General features: G+C 45.0%; 1 protein-coding gene and 1 long non-coding RNA gene across 2 annotated transcripts; one reads left to right on the top strand and one right to left on the bottom strand.

Moving 5' to 3' along the window:
* The first annotated feature begins 224 nt into the window (after window positions 1–224).
* Window positions 225–1,886, top strand: LOC115542425 (uncharacterized). The gene is made up of 2 exons (XR_003976537.1): window positions 225–734; window positions 1,498–1,886. It is a non-coding gene; the product is annotated as an uncharacterized LOC115542425 (long non-coding RNA).
* Window positions 1,887–16,415: 14,529 nt separating this feature from the next.
* On the bottom strand, window positions 16,416–16,907 carry LOC115542394 (stonustoxin subunit beta-like; the record flags this gene model as incomplete). The annotated part of the gene is made up of 1 exon (XM_030354660.1): window positions 16,416–16,907. A coding segment is annotated over one exon (492 nt), but the record flags the coding sequence as incomplete, so codon positions are not given.
* Between the last annotated feature and the right edge of the window lie 218 nt (window positions 16,908–17,125).

The following is a 17,125-nucleotide window of genomic DNA, read 5'->3' as shown; positions in this document are numbered from 1 at the left end:
GATGCGTGGCAAACATCTGGAGGTTAGGGTTTGCCTCTCTCTGTCAGACTCTATGACACTCCGCTAGAACCCATGCAAGTTTGACCGCTAGTCCTTCACGCCCAACCAAACTCTTCAAATCATAACCAGTCATCATGTAAAAGCTTACATTTAGAAAAAGAGAAACGATTCATTTGAATGCATTGATTCAGCATCGAACTAGTAGTATTAGTAGTAGTCACCGCTGGACTGGGCATAGGGCATGGCGGGCATATGCCCGGTGGCCTGAAGCCTTTTATTTATTTTTTTATTCATGCCAAACTCGCGTCTAACGTAGCAGGCCACGTTAACTTCAATGCAGGCCACATTAACGTCAATTCAAGTTAATGCAAGTTAAACTGGCAGATCTGCCCTTTATCATGATTGATTGAAGCCTGGGCCAATGAGGTGAGAGGCAGGCCAATTTCGCCTACCCCTCCATCTCAGCCTCCGTTGGTGACTTGGTTGGTTAGCCACTGCTAGCAGGCAGATCGAAAACGGGCAATATGGACCCTAGTCGGAAGAAAAGAAAGGGTGGCGCTGAAAGAGCCAGGGACCAGAAAAAAGCAGCCCTTCAGGCAGATGCTACGAAATGCCTAAACATAGCTGATATGTTTGCTGCTCGTGGACATGGAGCCTCCACATCTGCAGCAGCAGCATCAACAGGTAGTGGAGGAGAAGATGCTCGACAGCAGGTGGACGAGGCGGCCATGACGGTAAGTCAAGGTTAACTTCAGCTATTAATTAATGAACAGCAAAATGTTTATAAATCAGACATCTATGTGTGAGAAAGAAATATGGATCGTCTGTCGAAGTTAAGTGCTGTCTAACCTTGTCACTCAGATATGAATTAATGTCGGACCGTCGGATATTATTTTGGTGCTGCTCAATGCCAGTCATGTAACCTAGCCTAGCAATGTAGGCTAGGCTAAATGGTGTGCATGGCTAGCTACAACGCTGCCGCAGCCAGGTTGTTTATTTATTCTTTATTTGTTGTATTTGTGTGACTGTTGTGCCACCGCGGGGTTGCTTCTTTATTCTTTATTTTGTTTGTGTGACTGTCGTGCGTCGCCTTACGAAATATGCTGTTTTGCACAGTCTTACTGAGCGATGGGGTGGACGGTCCCTTTCTATAGAACAGAACTAATGTATTTTCTCACTCCTCACTTCTGGGCACCTGCTTTTGTGATGAGGTAAAATAATATGCTGACTTGAAACACTCATAGTGGATCAGATTAAGTTAAACTCTGTCCTTGCACAAAGTACATTGCAGAGAAAATGTAAAGCAGTATCTACCTTTAGTGCACATGAGACCTTATATTAGAATCACTGTCATTTAGAATTAAAACATTAGATCTGAATACGCATTTACTGTGTCACATTCTTAGAACGTTTTTGTAGAGTTGAAATGCACTACTATGATCACCTGTTATTTTTCTCACATTTTTATCTTTCTTTTGTCTTTTCATCTTTTTTAAGGTTCCCATGCTTAAGGAGTGCTGGGTGTTGCTGCTGAGAAGAGGCAGATGGGGTAGCATCAGCATCTCGCCCACTTGTTGGATTGTGTGTGTGTGTGTGTGTGTGTGTTCTGGTCCATTTGAAAGCTCTCATTGGTCTGCATGTAAGTTACCCATTCCTTTTCGTTTTAATGTTTGTTTTATTGATATTCATATTCTTAATATACAGTATAATTGTGTATTTATTTACTTTATTTTTTCTATTTATTTTGTACAGTTAGGTTAAGCAATTTATTTTATTTTGTACAGTTAAGTAATTATTGACTCATTGTAAATATAAGTGTTTAACTTCAATTGTTATGTGTGTCATCACTTTTTATTTTATATTCAAAATTAAATGGATGAAAATCCTATTCTTTCCAAGTCCTGGCATAATTTCCCACACCTAACATTTTATTTTGTATTGACAGTTGATTAGCAACACAAATTGGTAATAAGAGAAATCCTTGCTGTTACTTGTAGCTTGTAGTGAGATAAACATCTTGTGGCCTTTTTGTGTATTGCAATTTTAGGTCAGCCTTTGCATCCAGTCATTGGTACAGTCATCCAGTCATTTCTTGCTTTAATAATGCATTGTATCACACAAGTAATGATATATTATTCATAGTTTAGCCTACAGTATTACATTTATTATAATTATATTAACTAAAATGAATTAATTAATATTTAATAATTCAATTCAATTCAATTTTATTTATATAGCCCTTAATCACCATTACAGTCTCAAAGGGCTTTAACAGGCCAAATATTTGTGACACCCCCCTTTACCCATGCCCCCACACGGGCAAGAAAAAACTCCCTTGAATCAGCAAGGAAGAAATCTTGAGAAGAAACGCAGTGTAGGGGATCCCTTCTTCCAGGGATGGTCAGGAGTGCAATGGGTGCCACAATTGGCATACAGGTAAATACATGTACATCATATTAAAATGGTGATGGGGTTCTGGCCGGTTATCCATGAGGAGAGTCCAGGCATCCAGTCCAGCACCCGCAGCACGCTACAACTGACAGAAAAGTGAATTAGAATGGAAAAGTACATAGTGGGAATGTATAATGTAATAAGAAAAGCACAAGCAGACAGAGTAGTCTTCACTACGCATCTGTTGTTTTCACACTCCAAATGCAAGATTATAGAGGTGCGTTTTGAGCTTCCCTTTGAATAGCTCCACAGAGTCAGCTTCCCTGATCGCTGATGGCAGCCTATTCCATAGAAAGGGGGCTCGATAGGCAAACGCTCTCTGTCCAGCCGATTTCTTTTTAACCTTCGGCAATGAAAGAAGGCCAGCTCCCGAAGACCGGAGAGACCGAGAAGGACTATAAGGAATGATCAGGTCCTTCAGGTACAATGGAGATAGTCCATGCAAGGCTTTATAGGTCAGCAATAGCACCTTAAAGTCTGATCTGAAAGTTATTGGTAGCCAATGTAAAGAGGCGAGAATAGGTGTAATATAATCAAACTTTCTCGTTCTGGTCAGCAATCTAGCTGCCGCATTGTGTACCAGCTGTAGACTCTTTATAGTAGAGTTCGGTAATCCCGAGAACAATGCATTGCAATAGTCCAGTCTTGACGAGACAAACGCATGAATCAGTGTCTCTGCATCCACTACAGATAACATTGATCTGATTCTTGCAATGTTTCTCAAATGGAAAAAGGCAATTCTAGTTATACTTCTTATATGCTGATCAAAGCATAGTTGAGGGTCAAACAAGACACCAAGATTTCTGACGGATGCACTCTGTGGGATGGCGAAGCCATCCAACCACAGAGAAACATCCTCAAACTTTTCCCGGTCCCGCTTCGAGCCGATAATCATCAGCTCCGTCTTCCCAGAATTATGCCGTAGGAAGTTTTGTGACATCCAGCCCTTCACAGCAGCCAAACAAGACTCAACCTTTTGAATCTGGGCAGAATCCCCGGAATCTACAGGAATGTAGAGCTGGGTGTCATCCGCATAGCAATGGAAACTAATTCCGAAGCCGCGGATAACGTCACCGAGGGGAAGCATATAAATTGCAAAAAGCAATGGACCAAGAACCGACCCTTGTGGTACGCCAAAGCGCAACTTACAATGCTTCGATTCTGCACCCTCATGAAGCACAAATTGGGTTCTATCTATGAGGTACGATTCAAGCCAACCAAGAGCCGTACCCCCGAAACCAACATAGTGTTCAAGACGGTGGAGAAGAGTGCTATGGTCAATCGTATCAAACGCAGCGCTCAGATCCAACATCACAAGCATTGTGCTTGTATTTTTATCCAAAGCAAGAAGGATGTCATTTACAACTCTTATAATAGCAGTTTCAGTTGAGTGGAAATTCCTGAACCCCGACTGGAAAGGTTCGAAGAGATTATTCCTCGTCAAATAGTCAACAATTTGCTTTGCTACAATCCTTTCCTGTACCTTAGACAAGAAGGGCAGATTCGATATAGGCCGATAGTTCCTGACTAATTCAGGATCTAGGCCAGGCTTTTTAAGTAGCGGTTTTAACACCGCAGCCTTGAAATTGGAAGGAACAATTCCTGTTGAAAACGAAAGATTCATAAGCAAGAGGATAACAGGCCCCACCGTTGGAAAAAGATCCTTAAGAACCCTAGAAGGGAGCGGATCCAACACACAAGTTGTTGGCTTTGAGGCCTTTATCACCCTTTCAAGTTCCACCAAGGAAATCGCCTCAAACTCCAAAAGAGTTGCGTTGGAATTCACCATCCTATTTGGCAGAACCCCATCCTGCCCCACAGGATGTGTAGGATTAGCCGCCCGGTAAGCATCAATTTCCTCTCTAATTGATTGAATCTTATTCTCAAAGAAATCCATAAATTCACCTGCCGAGATCGAGGAGCCTACGGTCTGATTCTGTTTCTGAGTGAGACTCCTCACCGTGTCAAAAAGAAATTTAGGATTATTTCTATTCAAATTAATGATACTAGAAAAGTAGGCGTTCCTGGCGATAGTCAGCGCGCCCTTATAGGTGATCAGACTATTATGCCATGCAAGATGAAAGACCTCAAGTTTAGTCGAGCGCCATTTGCGTTCAAGGATCCTGCAATTTCGCTTCAAAATGCGAGTTTCTGCATCAAACCAAGGAGCTGGTTTTTTCAATGTTCGTTTTTTAGTTACGTACGGAGCAACTGAATCAATGGCAACAGACAAGGCAATGTTGAGGTCATCAGTAAGGCACTCCACAGAACCACTATAGTTACAGAGAGGTGCAAGTGAACCAGATAACTTATCTTCCATAGCTGTAATGGTTGCAGGTGTGATGCGGCGACAGCTGAAAGTAGCTTGCTGATCATCGCAGGGGCAGGATACCACCACCTGGAAGGTGAGCAAAAAGTGGTCTGATAAAGCTGAGGTGTAGGAAGAGACCACTAGCTGCGAAATGTCAACACCGCGGGTCAGAACGAGATCCAACGTGTTTCCACCGATGTGGGTTGGTTGCTGGACGAGCTGTTTGAAGCCAAGCGTATCTGTAATGGACAGAAAAGCCCTTGTGAGGGCATCAGACGGGTTATTCACGTGAATGTTAAAATCCCCAATAAGCAAAATATTGTCTGAATATGTGGCCAAATCAGCTGCAAAGTCAGAAAACTCATCCAGAAAAACTGAATACGGTCCTGGAGGACGGTATACTACAGCTAAAACAAAAGAGTCTGGAACTCGTTTTGCTTCTCGAGGAGCTGAGGTGCAGACCGCTAGCACCTCAAAGGATCTGAAAATATATCTATTCTTCGGCTTTAAATTAAGCTTAGAGTTAGATATCAGGGCTACTCCACCACCTTTCTTAACTTCTCTAGATACTTGGGTGCTGACGTAATGGGGTGGAGTAGCTTCGTTTAAGGCTGGAAACTCATCTGGTTTTAACCAGGTTTCAGAAAGCCCCAGTATGTCGATCTTTTTATCAATAATTAAATCATGGACCAAGAGCGCCTTCGATGAAAGCGACCTTATGTTCATGAACCCTATTCTGAGTACTTCCCTTTTATTATTTTCAGAGGGAGTCTGGTTAACACTCAGCTCTGAAGCGGTCAAGGGGATACCGCGGTTTCGACATACTGGTTGCGGCCCTCGTCTGCGGGTTTTACACCTCGAGACAGCGCGAGGCCGCACCACCGTACATATAGGTACAGGGTTATTTTCAGAGGGAGTCTGGTTAACACTCAGCTCTGAGGCGATCAGTGGGATCGCCAGAGTTGGACATACTGGTCGCGGCCCTCGCCTGCGGGTTTTACACCTCGAGACAGAGCGGGGCCGCACCACCGTACATATAGGTACAGTGTTAATTTCAGGGGGAGGCCGGTTAGTTGTTAGTATTTGATTTGACGTGCGGTTTATCATGCGATTTGCCATGCGATTTTGCACGCCTGTACTAGGTACAGCGTTAATTTCAGAGGGAGTGTGGTTAACACTCAGCTCTGTCATGCAATTTAACATGCGATTTTGCACGACTGTACACATAGGTACAGCGTTAATTTCATGCGTTGCGTCATGCATCATGCAATTTACCATGCGATTTGACATGCGATTTGTACACATAGGTACAGCGTTAATTTCATGCGTTGCGTCATGCATCATGCAATTTACCATGCGATTTGACATGCGATTTAACATGCGGTTTGACATGCCGTTTGACATGCAGTTTTGCACCACCGTACATATAGGTACAGCGTTAGTTACAGAGGGAGTCTGGTTAACACTCAGCTCTGAAACAATTGGTGCAATAGATCCTGGTTCAGCTAACCCATCTGCTGTGCTAGACTCTGTTCTAGACTCTGCAACGTAGACTATCATGTTGCTAGCAGGTTTACTAAACTCCTGCAGCCCAGCGTGCTGTAAGTGGATGAGTCACGCCTGACTAAGACATCTGTCTATGTTTTTTGACATAATTGAGGCGCCTAACCCAGTAGGGTGTAGGCCGTCTCTCATGAGCACACCAGGGCGACCCCACAGGGAGGGCCAGTTATCGATGAAACCAAAGCCCTGCTCTGAGCTATATAGGGCCAGCCAGCGATTTAGAGACAATAATCTACTATAACGCTCATCATTACCCTTATCGGGTAGAGGGCCAGAGAGAATTAATCGATGCCGACACATCTTTCTGGCGAAGTCACAAAGCCTAGCTATGTTGCTTTTTGTGACCTCAGTTTGTCTTGCCCTAGCATCGTTGGTGCCGACATGAACTACAATGTTGTCGAAGCTAATGTCGGTGTTTGGTGCATCTAATCTAACTCCGTATGAGGTCTCACCGCATGTTAGCACCCTAAGTTTAGCTTCAATGTCGGGAGCCCTGGCCCCGGGTAGGCAAATAACTGTCGCTGGCGAGTGTAGCCTAACTTTACGTGTAACAGAGTCACCTATGACTAGCGTTTCTACCCCCGAAAAAGACTTGCGAGGCAGGGTACTGACCGCAACCTGCCTCGCAAGTGGTGCTGCCGACAGGATTGCCTTGACGGAGTCACTGCTAACGATAGCGTTAGCTCCACGAGTCCGCCTGGCGGGTCTCTTCTCTATACTTTCTGGAATATCTGTTTTCTCAACGCTCGCTACCCTTTTATCCTCTAACTGAGAGATACGTCTCTCTAACAGAGCTATCTTATCAATGAGAAAGGCAGAGCAAGGACAATCCCAATCCATGCTTACCGTGGTTGATGCAGACGGAGCTCCAGCGAAGAAGCAGCGAATACAATACAGAGTATGCAGAACAGGTCACAGATATAAATACCGAAAAGTAGATACAAACCGAGATAGCAGGTCGACGCTAAGCGTCCTGCTAACCAAACCAAACAAACCAAACCAAGCCGGCTACCCGGAAGTTGCGTCTGCGGCGTCACATGGCAGCCTCGGGTCAGCCTGTGGAGAGAGAGCACAGGTTACACAGGTTACGATGCACGCAAAGATTCATATAATTCCTTTACTTAAATTTAAGTAACAAGGTTGAAAGAAATGACATGTCTAAAAAGTAATGTGACCTACGGTCAATAGATCATACTTTTGATAAGCCTAACAGTATTTTGGGAGAACTTTTCATAATGCTTCTCATAGTGTTAAAATGTTTGTCTCCTAGTGCACATTGATCGTTTAAGGCAGTGATTCCCAACAAGGGGTATATGGTACATATACCACCTGAGGTGCGCAAGCAAACTGCAGGGGGTATGTGGATAAATTAACGAATGTGTGCAGCATAGTCATTGCATGAGTGAAGGGGTACTCATGGTGTGACAAAAAGGCTTAAGGGGTACGCATGTCAATAGCAGTTGGGGAAAAAACCCACGCTGTCACACAGCGCGCTTACATTTTTCCCCGTCAATACCTGGTGGTGGCCTGCTCTTGGTTAAAAATGCCCGGCCTGAAAAATTTCCCCAGTCCAGCCCTGTGTGTACAAGTTAAAACACTCCAAACCGTACGAAGAGCAGAACTACCATGTAGGTCCCACAACGACCTTAAACCTCAAACCCTAACACCAATGGAATCCTTCAGTGCAAACCGGCGACTGCATTTTACAATAAGCTGAATTATGCGGAGAATTCAGGGTACAAACCATACAGATCCAATCTAAAGGTCGAGCTGAGAGAGCCGACCCTGACCCTGCAACATCCCCCTGACATCATCACCAATAACCCTCATGTCAACCAACACATCTACAGCTCCAGTGGAGGAAGAGAGGAGCGGGCGTTATGGAGAGAGGACTGCTGATTAAATGAACCCCAATGCCTGAACTCCTGAATCTGCATCTCCACCGCTAGAGCGTTGGCCTGCTGATGGATGTGTGAGTGAGCAGATGCATGCTGGGACACAGAGCAGTGTCTGAAGTCTTCAGGTCTGTAGACACGCCCCTCAGGAGAAACCAGGGGTTTGAGAATCTGTTGTGACGTCAGCTACATGAGCTGGAAAATCCTTCACGATGGAGACAGGAATCTGAAGGAAAAGGGCCAAGAGGAAGATGTGTGTGTCCTTCCTCTCAGCCAGTAGAACACGACTAAGGTCTTCATCAGAGAACCATATGACACGCTGCAACGCTCCTCTCCACACATCTCCAAAGCGCCAAGTGAAGGTTTCCTTACGTCGTCAGCTGAAGAAAAGCACAACTCCAGCTTGAAGAGAGCCCTAGCTGGGACAGGTCCCAGATCGGTTCTGATGTAAGGGAACCCTTCTCCCAGGTTCACCTAGCCCGGTACCCAACGGTAGAGTTCAGCCAGAGGAGGCCTGGACCTGAGGGAGGGACCAGACACAGGAAGAGCCGCCCCACTACGGCTCTGAAGGTCGTCTTGAAGATCCATTCATGGATCCCACGTACCCTCAAGTACACGATACCCATCAAAGCAGGCAAGACCCCCCCCCCCCACACACACACACACACACCTACACACACAAACACCTACACACACGCCAGGTGGAACCCCACAAACATACAACCCGATGCCAGGTGGGACCCCCCCACACACACACGTGTAGAACCCCATGCCAGGGTGAACACACACCCACACCGGGTGAAACTCCACGCCAGGAGAACAAACACCCACACACACACACTGTGTGTGTGTGTGTGTGTGTGTGTGTGTGTGTGCGTGTGTGCGTGCGTGCGTGCGTGCGTGCGTGCGTGCGTGCGTGCGTGCGTGCGTGCGTGCGTGCGTGCACCAAAGGCTCTTCAACCATTCCAACCACCTCCACCACACACACACTATTAGAGCCATGGAGTCAATGAGGCTTATGTTCGCATTTTATGCCCAATTTGTTAACTTCGATTTTTCTTTAATTCATAATAAAGCTTATTCATTAATAAGTATCTGATATTTTGCTATATCTTAATTATGTCTTCAATAGATTACGTTTTATTTCGCAATAATTCTGTCCTTCTACCACAAATGTATCCTGCCGTAAAGCTTAGCATATTGTAGTAAACTGCAGTAAATTAGCCCTGACTCAGCCATCTCTGTTGAGTTAATTGGGTTCTCAGAGCGTGACGGGAGCAACGGCTTTCTGACCGTAGATAACCGTAATTTAAGCATAAAAAAGTGATTTCTTCTTCTCAAATAGTGTGAGGTGACCCAGGATTTTACTTGGAAACGTTTATTATTTGTTGAATGTTTGTTCACTATGTTCTGAGAATAAATCGCTGCATTCTTCCTTTTCCATCTGCCTCGTTTCCTTCTTGGATTACCTTTTTGGCGTTTATTGCCTTACGGAAAACACGAGGACTGAGACGTCCTGCAAGAGGTGCAAATAGGTTGCCCCTTCACACACACAGACTCCTTCCCCCTGGTCCTGTTGGTCAGAAGGTGAACCCCACCGAGGTGGATTCACCGCCCCCTACTGGCTCCCCACGCAATAACAGGACTGAAGCATGGCTTTGATAAACGACCTCACATCTTACTATCGACTCATTTATCAGACGCCTCCATCCTACTGCCCGCTCCCACGCACCCAGAGAAGGAGAGGTTCCTCCTCTGCAGCTCAGCGCCTCAAACACACACCTCTGTGTGTTTCAACATGGAGGCTCAGGGTCCTGTTAGACGGGGAGGTGGTGCATCAACCAGACTGCAAGGCTCGTCTCTGGAGAGACTCCAGTAGCTGGGCTGTTTCCTGTCGGCTCGCTTCTAGAACTCTCTCCATACTCCGTCCCTCATCGGGCGTATGAGTCTGAGGTGGAAATGCACTTGCTGGTGTCCTGGTTATTAATGTTGTGTAGACGAAGCCTCTGTTGCGCTTTTTATTCGGTGAACCCCCGACCTTAAAGTGTAAACTGATCCTCTGCTGAACACAAGAGAACATTCAGAGGATCCACTGAGTTGTTTATCACCGTTATGCTTTATTAACCAGAGCCCTGTTTCAGGTAGCTGGTTTTGAGGCAACCCCGAGTTTGTTCGCTCTGAGTTAGTGGAAACTCTGGGTTTTCCGTTTCAGGTAGCAGGTTCAGCGCAACCGAGAGTTAGTTGCTGCGGCAACATACGCCGTGGACCTAACCTGCTCGGGAGGTGGTTAGACCTGCTCTGAGTTTGTTGTCTATAAGGCTGTAGGCAGCTCTCTGACAGAAGGAAGTGTTAGAAATGGCATGTCCTGTTCTACGAGAGCCTGTGGACGTAGAGGCTGCGATCCTCAGAAGGAATCTCCGTGAGGAACGATTATTAAGACCCCGGTTGGATATACTTTATTTTCCTGATAATTTTCTTCACGAGCGCTATCGTTTTTCAGCGCAATCTATCATTTATTTAGACCACCTTCTCAGCCCCCATGTTAACTGTCAAACGCACCGGGGGCATGCTTTAAGTTTTATTTTTTTTTTTTTATCGCAATTAACGCATGTGCAGAATGATCCGCCCCGTGCATCCCACCCGCTCTGTACTACAGTCACTTCAACGTTGTGGCTTTCCCATGATCAGAGTAGCTGACTAACCACGGACCTATAACTGCTGCAAGTCAAGAAACTCATTTTAAGAATGCAAGGCAGAAAAGACCCTGGTACTGCTTTTAACCAGATGCTGTTCTTCTCTACATGCACATGCTCAGCTTAATCGTCTGCATTGTTCACTGAAGTAAAACCCTTTGAGTAAACTGTTCAACAAAATAACTTGTCCCACCACAGCCCGTGTTCTAATAAAGACAATCTACTTATTATGAGGATTTTTTTATTTCCTGAAAGCACAAAAAAAAAAAAGTAATTTATATTGGGTATGTTTTTAGAGCAGGGAACAGTAGCCTATCCCAGTTTGCACCTCACCCACCTATAACTTATGTTCCAAAATTTGGATCTCCAAAGCATCCTTTTGCATCTTTTGAATTGTTACAATTGCATGGAGGTTGGTGAGGGCATCTGGTTCAAGTAGGGCGATGACGCCATCAGTAACTGGAAGAAGATGATTAGACAGTGCAATTATTACTTGAGCCAGAATATTGCCCCATCTAATTTGCAACGCGCTGGGTTGCGTGTACATATTTAATTATTTTGAATAACCAACCTCTTATACTGTAAAGGCACTTCTATCCTGGGGGGTGGGGGGGATCAGAGGAGCTCCCCCCAGGGATGCCCTCAGCCACAGGACGCATACTCTGTTGGCTGAGGGCCATCTCCTCAGCCTCTGTGAGGGCTGCAGGTGGTGGACCCCCTCCAGTCTGCCGGGCCTCTGCATTTTTTCGATTTGCTAACATGGAGGAAAAGGTTACCCTAATATTCAGTAAGCGCTATTTTGAAGATATATATAATGCATTTTGCCTAGGTGTAGCCTTCTAATATATCTAAATCCTATTAAATAATGGCAGTGTTGGGGTGGCTGGGAAATGTCCTACTTACATTTACTGCTTAAATATAGTATACAAATATATAATACATGTTGAACATAGCTGTTAAATTAGGTAGAGCAGGCAGAACAGCACAATTTATTTGAGTTCAATTAAACATTAGTTTACCTGTTTAAACTATATTTTTGTACTTCATTTGCTGCCAAGTCCTCGTGGGGCAACTCGGGGTTGCGGAAATTGACACACACACACACACACACACACACACACACACACACACACACACACACACACACACACACACACACACACACACACAATTTACATATTGAATAAGTGGAAGATATTAAACTTTCCTCCTATTTTACTTTACAAATTTATTTTACTCTCTCTCGCGCTCTCGCTGCCGCGGCGGTATTGCTTTTTTTTGTTAAAATGGGTAACTGCTCGGCATACACGTTCATTAGAATTTCCAATTCCGTGGGGGAAAATTAAGTGGATCTACGCTTTTGGTCCATGTTTGATGATGTTATCAGAGATCCAATGATGATGGCTCTTCATAGTCAACAGGCACACCCTCAACCCAGAGTGAACATACTCAGAGTTGATTAACCCAACGCTGATCACCTGTGGGGTGTTCCACAAAGCCGGTTTTATCACATAACCGGGTAAGTTAACCCAGGGTTTTCGGTAACCCTAGGTTTTCCGTTCCAAAAGGATCACGGTATGTTAGTTGCTATAGCAACATATGCTCTGAATCAAACCTGGTCGGACCAGGTTTTGCGCAGGTTAAGTTTGAAACATAACCCGGTTTTGGGTATTTCAACCGGCGTTCACCGCAGATTTCATGTGTTCACAATGGCATGCCCTTTTGATGAGAGAACTGCTGATATCAGAGCGCAAATTATACGTGCAATCCACCGGGAGCGATTGATAAGACTACGGCTCGACATCTTGGCATATTGGATGACTTTTTGCTGGAGTGGAGAGATATAGATTCTCGCGCAAATCTTTAATATATTTAAATAGCCTTACATAGCCAACACTACCAATCGAGGACCTGGCCTCAGTTCACTCCAGACTATTTGCGTAGCCCTCCGTTTTTTTCAAATGGTAGTTTTATCTAGGCTATAATGCTGGAGATGCTGAGCACATCACAGTCGTTTCAGATGACCCATCCAAGATTTGTATCGGCCTCCTATCATACAAAGAGCAATATTGTCTGAGTACTATGCCGAGAGGCATTTACAACATAAAGTATAAAATAGTCCTAACGGACTTGCATCCACTGGAGAATGTTCGATCGTAGCCGGCGGCTTCATTACAAGCACTGATCCATCTTGATCTGTGAAGTTGATGAATTGTCACTTTTAGGTTTTCTACCCAGTTACCAAAAAAAGAAACATTTGGAATAGTATGCGCTGTGGCAAGCACACGGTTTGCATGTGTTACTTGAAGGCAAAAAAAATCTAAAATACAAGAAAACACAAAAACCTACATTCAACCAGTGTGGGGTATGACCCATGACTCTCTGAGGTGGTAGGTACCTCCAGGTAGGCCTACCCCCTCCATGCCAGGGCGCCCTGAATTTATTGCATAAATTCAGGGCGGAATTTAACTGAATTTAATTTATATTTAGTTTATTAACAGCTCCTCCACCGGGGTCAAGACAATTTGAGGGCCAGATCCAGTCTGCCGACTGTCGGCCTTTTCACGATTGGCTTAAAAAAATGGCTTACTTAAATTTATACCAATACGATGGTGGGAAAAGCTTACCAGTTTGTATGTTTTTTATGCTTCATTTTTATACTTGATCCTCTGACCGCTTGGAAGCAATCGGAGTACATATTGTTTTAGAAGAAAGGGGTTATGTGGTAGGATCTTTAAGAATGCTTAACTGGGATATTTATATATTCATGGCTCAAATATTAAGGATCATGCTTTTGACGTGTAACTAACGCATTTACGCGGTCAGCGATCCGTTGCCAGGCTTTGGTTCTCCGGGTTCCAGAGGTTTTAGCGTTCCCTTTTCTTGTGATAATGTCCTTCTCCTCGTCATAGCTCTCAAGGAGAACCTGGAGTTCCATTTCATTTAAATAAGCGGCCCGTTTCGCCATATCGATCAGGGTTTCCATGATCCATACATCACGTCTTTTTAAGTTTGGCGTGGACGCGCACAACCCTGTGTTAACCAACCCCGAGTTGATTGAACTAATGCATAACCGCTGCTGTGGAACCGAAAACTCTGGGTTGGTCGGCACAGGGTCAATCAACCTAGAGTTCAGCGTTAACTCAGTGTTTGTTAAACCTCCGTTCGTGGAACACCCCTCTGTTCTGAAACCGAAAACCCAGAGTTGCTTTTCAACCCTGAACTCTGAGTCAACCAACTCAGAGCGCAGGATTAAACTCAGAGTATGTTAAACCAGCTACCTGAAACAGGCCTCAGGACAACAGAAGAACAGTCCCTTACATGAACACAATAAACACAAGGACTCAATCAATAGAAGAACAGTCCCTTACATGAACACAATAAACACAAGGACTCAAACAATAGAAGAACAGTCCCTTACATGAACACAATGAACACAAGGACTCAAACAATAGAAGAACAGTCCCTTACATGAACACAATGAACACAAGGACTCAAACAATAGAAGAACAGTCCCTTACATTAACACAATAAACGCAAGGACTCAAACAATAGAAGCAGCAGACAGACATTACTAATCATATACAGGTGTGTTCTGCTGCTGTGTTTTTCCCCACAGAACACAAGGAATCAATACTCAGTTTAAAGACGTCACAACATGATCTATAGCTTTTCGACCGCTTGCATTACGAATATAATATAAAATCTGCATTACATCATTTGAGGCTTATCAAAATATAAACTGATATCAGAGCCCCGCAGTATGAAACTGTTAACGTCTGAAAATAGAAACAATATTGTAGCATAAAAATGTTACAATTTACCACCAATCAATCAGAAACATTAGAAATATAGTCTTTGTAAAGATTTAAAAAATCTATTCCTTTCATGGTTAATCAAGATCAACTTTAAGAAGCCCCAGAAAATGTAGCATTTGGATTATAGTTGAGTACATGAATATAAATCATCAAAACACAGTGTGTGTGTGTTTATATATACATGTGTGTGTAGTCTGTGCGTGTCTGTGTTCATATGTGAGTAAATGTGTGTGTTCATAACTTGAGTAAGTGTGTGTTCATAGATGCGCGTGCGGCGTGTGCATGTGTGCGCGCGTTTGCATGTGTGTCTGCGTGTATATTTGAGTGTTTATAATATGTACGCGCGTGTGTGTGTTCATATATACGTGTTTGTTTGTGTTCACATACACGTGTTTGTGTGCCTGCGTGTTTGAGTTCCTATATAGTATGGTATGTTTATATGTGTGTGTCTTTATGTTAATTCATATATGCGTGTGTGCGCTTGCATGTGTGTGCGTGGTAAAATACGTGTGTGTGTGTGTTCACATATGCATGTTTGTGTTCACGTGTGTCATCAGACTCAGAGCGAGAGAGACTATAATTTTCACAGAGACGCTGAGGACACAAGGTGTGGATAAAAAAAGTGAACCAAACGTCCGAGATCAAAACGGGGAACATTATCCCCGAAAAGGGGGGGAAAACTAATCTCCAGTGTGACCACCAATCAGATTGAAGAACCCATTCGAGCATTCGAGGCTATAGCCCCGGATCTTTTGGGAATAGCCCCGGATCGCTGTGCCGTCTAAAAAAATTAAATAATAATAATAATGATGAAAATAGCCCCGTAGAGTATACTTCTTTGTGGTTAAATTACCAGCAGCCACAGATGCAACAATTCTGGCGTGTCCATATATGGGCAGATTTAGAATATTTTGTTGCAAAATGTTGCGAATTCAACGTTGGTATTCTTTCTTCTCTACGCACAGCGCATCTCGTCGTTATTGCTGTGTTGTGCTGCCAGCCTTTTAATGAGATCAGAGAGTGTTGAGAAGGACAGTAATAAAACATCTTTGGTGAGATGGATATAAGAAGAGAGACCCGCAGTGAATTCAACCCGGTCCACCTGACATCGGGTAGGTGCATGACAGTGGTACCGGAACACTTTCATAGCCCAGGCTTTTATTGTTTCAATCACTGAAGTTTAGAACAAAACTCTTGCTCAGCAAAGATGGGCAATACCATCAAATGTATTATTGAAACCAGTGTGAATATTAGTAACCATGGTTACCAGGCAATCGAATAATAATAATCGCCTGCACGCACGCACGCACACACACACACACACACACACACACACACACACACTGACACGCACACGCACACACACACACACACACACACACACACCTACACTGACACACACCCACACTGACACACACACACCCCTGACAGGGAGGAGGTCATGCTATCACACACACACACACACACTGACACACATACACACACACCCACACTGACACACACACTGACACGCACACACACACACACACTCACACACACACACACACACACACTCACACACACACACCCACACCCACACCCCTGACCCCCCCAGAGCCCAGGGAGGAGGTCCTGTGTGTGTCTATAACCGACACAGAGACGCTGAGGAGGCGCCAGGGTGCCCCCCCCCTACCCAGACCCCCGGGAGGAGGTCCTCCTGGGTGAAGGAGGACCAGAAGGTGTGGAGGTGTGTCAGTGTGTCTGAGGACCCTCCTCCACCTGGGGACACTCTGTAGAAGGACAGAGAGCCAGCAGGCCGGTCCAGATACACTCCCACTCTGGTGGAGCCAGCGGGGCGGAGAGGGAGGTCTGTCTCTGTACCGTTGTACCAGGCAGAGTAACGATCATCATAACAATAAAGACTCCAGGACTTGTTGTTCCCTCCAAGCCTGCTGTCACCACCCCCTCCTCTCCTTGTGATTCCTCTGTATGTCACTCCTATCACAACCCATCCTTCCCACTCTACCTCCCAGTAACAGCGGTCGGTCAGAGCCTCTCTACCCAACACCTGGTACTGGGAGTCAAATCTCTCTGGGTGATCCGGATACGACTGGTCCTCTCCAACCCGCGTCACCTTCCTGTTGTCCTCAGACAGAGAGAGGTGTCTCTGGGCCGTGTTGGGGTCCAGTGTGAGGTCACAGGCATCTGAGGGAGAACCAGACATGATGAGCTGCTGAACCACTCTTCATCATCATCATCATCACTAGTACTGTTCTCCTGCTCTTCTTCTTTTTATTCTCTTTCTTTTTGTGATCGCTCTCTCTTCTTCTTCAGCCCCCCCCCATCACCCCCCCCTCCCCCTCAGCCCCGCCCCCCCTCAGCCCCGCCCCTCCCCCTCACCCCTCCCCCTCAGCC

The sequence above is a fragment of the Gadus morhua genome, chromosome 4 (assembly GCF_902167405.1).
Source record: "Gadus morhua chromosome 4, gadMor3.0, whole genome shotgun sequence".
NCBI lineage: Eukaryota > Metazoa > Chordata > Actinopteri > Gadiformes > Gadidae > Gadus > Gadus morhua.
This window is presented reverse-complemented; position numbering and strand designations above follow the sequence as displayed.